Source organism: Pundamilia nyererei, unplaced genomic scaffold (assembly GCF_000239375.1).
Source record: "Pundamilia nyererei isolate P.nyererei 1_Seehausen unplaced genomic scaffold, PunNye1.0 scaffold00267, whole genome shotgun sequence".
NCBI lineage: Eukaryota > Metazoa > Chordata > Actinopteri > Cichliformes > Cichlidae > Pundamilia > Pundamilia nyererei.
Genome location: NW_005187668.1, coordinates 426,223 through 431,294, shown reverse-complemented (window position 1 = coordinate 431,294; position 5,072 = coordinate 426,223). Strand labels below are relative to the sequence as shown.

The 5,072-nt window shown below is 46.5% G+C and overlaps 1 protein-coding gene across 1 annotated transcript; it reads right to left on the bottom strand.

Moving 5' to 3' along the window:
• Positions 1-1,216: 1,216 nt before the first annotated feature.
• mafaa (MAF bZIP transcription factor Aa) lies at positions 1,217-4,355 on the bottom strand. The gene has a single exon (XM_005750283.2). The coding sequence runs from the start codon at positions 3,358-3,360 to the stop codon at positions 2,434-2,436; it is 927 nt and encodes a 308-aa protein (XP_005750340.1). The 5' UTR covers positions 3,361-4,355; the 3' UTR covers positions 1,217-2,433.
• Positions 4,356-5,072: the final 717 nt, after the last annotated feature.

Below are 5,072 nucleotides of genomic sequence, written 5' to 3'. Positions count from 1 at the left end.
TAATAATAATAATAATAATAATAATAATAATAATAGTTCCAGCACGAATATAGCGCCAACTTTGCTTTTATATTATGAGTTTTTCCTCTTTATTTATTTTTTTTATTTAAAAAATCATTTATTGTATTTATTTTTTTTCTTTCTTAATTTCCATTTAATTTTTTAATATTTAATTGTTCAATATTTAATTATCTAACATTTTTCTATCATAGTTTAAGCGGCTATAAATATTTCGACATTGTTATTAAATCGTTCAGCTCTTTTGCTGCTCTTTCGCTAATTAGAGACTTTGGTCACATTTAATAACCCGCAATCGAACATTATTATTTTACAAACACGGACATTGTGACCTGAGAAAAATAAAACCTTGCTAGACTTCTGACCGTTTTATAAATAATTCATAAATCTCTTTTTTTCTTATAGGACATAAAAGCTGTTGTTAGAGAATGATGGCAGCGGCAGTCACTGGCACGGATTTGGGACAGAACTTTTTATTAAACATTATGAAAACAAGATTCTCAACAACGTTCCACTTTGTATGGTTTTCACTTGTTGACAGTCAGGACACGTTCATTGAATAAATATAGAAATCATATGTACAGATATAAATTTACAGCACTGTGCAGAAGTTGTTTTGCATTTATTCCCCGCGTTCTTTAACTTCACATTTTTTGAAGCTCTTGTTGCTTTCGGTAAATATGAGAAAAATTGAGATTTACACAAAAGACAAAAAAAATCTAATTAAAATAAGAAAGATAGGTGGATAGAATCTGATGTTTGTCTACATACTGGAAATGCTTAATTTGTTAATAATTCGCAAGAATCGACTTGCATTGTATATCTCCCCTTTTTTGGTTCCCATAAAAAGATACAAAATTGGAAGAATCACATTTTTCTCAGTTTTCTCTTCAGCTTGTTGTTGTTTTGCCCTGACATCCTGATCAAACACTTCCAGTCTCTCTCCCTGCACGGTTCGCCCTCCAACAGGTAGTCTGTGCATCGGGCACTTCTGCACAATATTGCACATATATCTATGTAGCAGGAACCAGGGGTTTCTTGTTGACAGAATAATGCATGGAGTTACTCCAAGAACAGGAAGCTCTACCATCAGACTTTTCTATTAGCGCTCATTAAGACTGCAGTTTAAACCCACAGCCCCTGCAAGACGTTTGATTACAATATTAAACGTAAAAAAGGAAAGAAAAGAAACAAAAAAGAAACCCTAAGTCTTTTTTAATCGTCGGGTTGGTGCATAGAATTTTAGCAGCGAATGCAGTCCATGTAATAACCGAGGGTTTCCCTCTCACAGAATTTACATCCAGGGTTGTTTTTTTTTTTAAACAGATCAAAAGGTCCTATGAGTAGAAAACAAAATGTCCAGTTTGATCTCTTCTTAGTGCAGTTTAACATTACACATGTTCAGTAGAAGGAGGACGAGGATATCATAGACGATTTGCATGCTGTTACATACAAACATTTGTATTTAAGACATTTCGAAGAATCCAAGCAACAAAAAGCAAGTTGTTGTTTTAAAAAGAGAGAAAGAGAGAGAGGGTAAAATAACACAGGTTACTGCTTTTCTCTACACAGTATGTACAGGTGGAAATAAATACAGTCTAAAATCTGGCTCAGTTAATCTCTTTTTGTCATGTTTTTTTTCTTTTTCTTTTTTAAAACAATAGAAAAATTGATTGAAAATAGCAGTTAAAGACGCATCCAGTTTTTACGCACTACAGCAGATTGTTCTCCATTTTTTTCTCTCCTTGTACCTCTCGGGGTGTAGGATGGAAGAGGGGGTCATTGGCTTTTTATTTTTCCGCATACCCAGGCCTTACTGATGGCAGAGAAAGAGGAGGAAGAGGAGATGCGAACCGTGGGCCATGCTTTCCATACACGTGGAAGATTCGGGGAGAGGTTACCATACATGTCCTGCATGCAGGGTTGCAAATGGGGATGGGGGGAGTTGGGATGGGGGGATTATTAGACTTGCATTATTGAAAAGTCTCTGCATTACAGGCTTATAAACAGTCTTTCTTCGCCGGTGGTGTATTGCTTCTTCTTTTCAGTTCATTCAGACTTTCCCCCCTTTAAACAGAACACATTTGCCTCGTTTTTAAGACCAACCCCGCTGCTCTCTCTGAGTTAAGACAGTCACGTGTCATATTAGTTCAGTAAGACTCGTGATTAGCTTCTGCTGCACCGGAGGATACACAAATAAAAGTCTACAGGCTAACAGTGATCCCAAGTGCCCACCTGACAGGCTGCGGCATTGTTACAGAAGTTTCGCCTAAACATGTTTAAGACTGAAAATCACGTCCGTGCACGGCTACTGCTTAAGTCTTGTGAGTGGAGGAAAAAAGTGTAAACAAAATAGAAACGAAGAACAAACGTGAATGAATGTCTGCGTGAGGCGCTACAGGTCAGCAGCCCCTCTCACATGAAGAATTCGGCGTTAGCTTGTTTCCCGGACGGATCTCTCGTGTTCGCGGGTCCGCCGGCATTGTAGGTCCGGCTGGCCAGCTTCTCGTACTTCTCCTTGTATAGATCCCTCTCCTTGACCAGGCGCGCCACGTCCTGCTTCAGCTGTTCCACCTGGTTCTGCAGGGTGCACTTTTCGGTCTCCAGCATGTGCCTCTGCTGCACGCGCTTGAAGCGGCAGGACTGCGCGTAGCCGCGGTTCTTGAGCGTGCGCCTCTTCTGCTTCAGGCGGATCACCTCCTCTTTGCTGAAGCCTCGGAGCTGCCGGTTCAGCTCCCGCACTGTCATGCTGACCAACTGCTCGTCCGAGAAGCGATCTTCGAGGCGGGCGTGGTGGCCGTGGTGGTGGTGGTGGTGATGCGCTTGGTGATGGTGGGCCGCCGAGGCCGCGGAGAGGTCCTCGCCAACGTACTGCTGCCCGCGGAAACCCTCGTAGGTCTGGTGGTGGTGGTGGTGGTGCGCGTTGCCGATGAGGGCCTCCACCGCGTCCTCCGGCGTCAGGTTGAGCGCCTCCGGATTGATGTGGTGCTGGTAGCTGGGGATCCAGTACAGGTCCTCCAGCTGGGGCTTCCCCCCGGTGCTGTGATTGTTGTTGCCGCCGCTGTTGTTGCTGCTGCCGTTGCTGCTGACGCCGCTGGCGAGGCCCTGGTTCGGCTGCGCGCCCGGGCTCGGGGCGCAGAAGCTGGGCGAAGAAGGCACGGAGGAACAAGGGGTGCTAATCGGGGTGGAGGAGAGGGAGCCCGACGGGAGGCGGTGGCAGTAGCGGTCGGCCTCCGGCGGCTCCTTCTTGACCTCGAACTTCATCAGGTCAAAGTCGTTGACATACTCGATGGCCAGAGGGCTGTTGGGCAGCTCTGCGCTCATGGCGAGGTCGGTGGCCATGTCAGTCCATGCGACGACTCCTGCCCTCACAGCCAAACCGACGGCGGGCAGTCCTCTCGGATACAGATTGTGGAGAGGGATAAAAGGTTGTATGGTGTATAAATAGACACACGCACACGCCCGGTGCGTGGGGCTACTGCAGGGCCAGCAAGCGGGTAGAAAACTTATTAAGGTTGTTTGTCCCTAAGTAACTTCTATTTATAGTGGCGTGAATATACCTCTGCATGTAAATGAACTTGTACACCTGCCAGTTCGCCTCCGCTCCCTGCTCTTGTTGACAACTTATCCCAGGTCAAATGCACGCTTTAATACCAGGAGCCCCCCCGGGGTGCTTGAAACTCGAGCCCAGTGAATTTGGAACCACCAACCTGTCCTGTCCTCGCTTCACCTCTGCAGCCCACTTGCCTCCCTGTGATTTACAGTCCTCGGTTCTGCTCGATCGAGTGACAGGAACAGATCTCTTCTCCTCCGCTCTCCGGCCGTATTAGAAATATTTTCCAAGCATCCCTCCTCCGCTGTTTACAAGTTGATCGCGAGCTCCTGTAGGCTGCTGGCTCGAGTCACTGCAGCATGGCCCGGACTTAAAGTTTTTTCTCATACAGTCACATCTAGCAGTGTGGCGCTGGGAGCTGCTCGGGGTTGCGAGTAAAAATAAAAAAATAAAAAATAAAGATTTACCAAAAAGTCCCAGGAATCCACAAGCCGGTATGGCACGCGTGCGGATGGTTACAGAGCCCGTGGGATTCAGATGAAGTTGCAAACAGTTCTCTTACTTGCAGGGACAGGAGGAGGCTTGTCCCTGGTTCTTGTGGTCAGTCCATTTATGAATTTAAACAGCCTACTTACAGGCTCGGTCCCCTCGGTGCTGCCCCCCCTCCTCTCTCTCTCTCTCTCTCTCGCTGGGTCGCACTTTTGACCTTTCGTGTGGAATTTTATACAAGAGGTGATAAATTCCAGCTGTTTTGTGTCTGACGGCCCTCACAGAGCTCCTCACAGCAACAACGCAGTGTAACTGAGTCGCTGGAAGGCAGTCTGCACTTATAAAGACAGCGTGGCCCCCACGACCCTCCCACACGGAGGTGCGACGGGCCAATGAGGAGGAGCTGGCAGCCGCGCATTTGCATTCTCCTATAAGGGAAGAGCCTCCCAATTGTCTAGCAGCGGCCGGTCGAGGATAGCCGAATGCAGCCGAAGGGCGGTGGGTGGGGTGGGGGTGGGGGGACACGAAGGGGAGAACAGGTGCAGCAGATCCCCCCCTCTAGTGACCGAGCAAACGCTACTGCACGGAAGAGCGCACGGAGTAAGAGGAGAACTACCGGAGTTTCTCGGAGGGAAACATGTTTACTCAGAAAGGAGAAAGACTTGTGAGCGAAGCGGTCTGTGATGTAAAGAGGCTGCTGAGAGTCCCAGCAAGGAGAACGACCTCCACCTCTTTCATTTCTGATATCTACATCCTGCAAACATGCAGCAACTTTATGGAGGTCTGTTTCACCCCCTTATAGGCGGGGAGCTCCTGTAATGATACCCGTTTTACACTTTTTACATTTGAGCTTCATGAATGTAAGAAGGTGTGTGTGTTACTGTTTCCCCGGGATCACTATATAATTATTTATAGAATTTGACAGCCAGTACTTTTACGGAGTTCATAAATCCAGTACGAATCGATTACAATTCGTGACTATTTCACGAACTGCCTTAAGACCGGGAATATA

What these genes read in the sequence shown, in the direction of transcription:
- mafaa (XM_005750283.2), bottom strand. Translation starts at nt 3,360, where the DNA reads ATGGCCACCGACCTCGCCATGAGCGCAGAGCTGCCCAACAGCCCTCTG.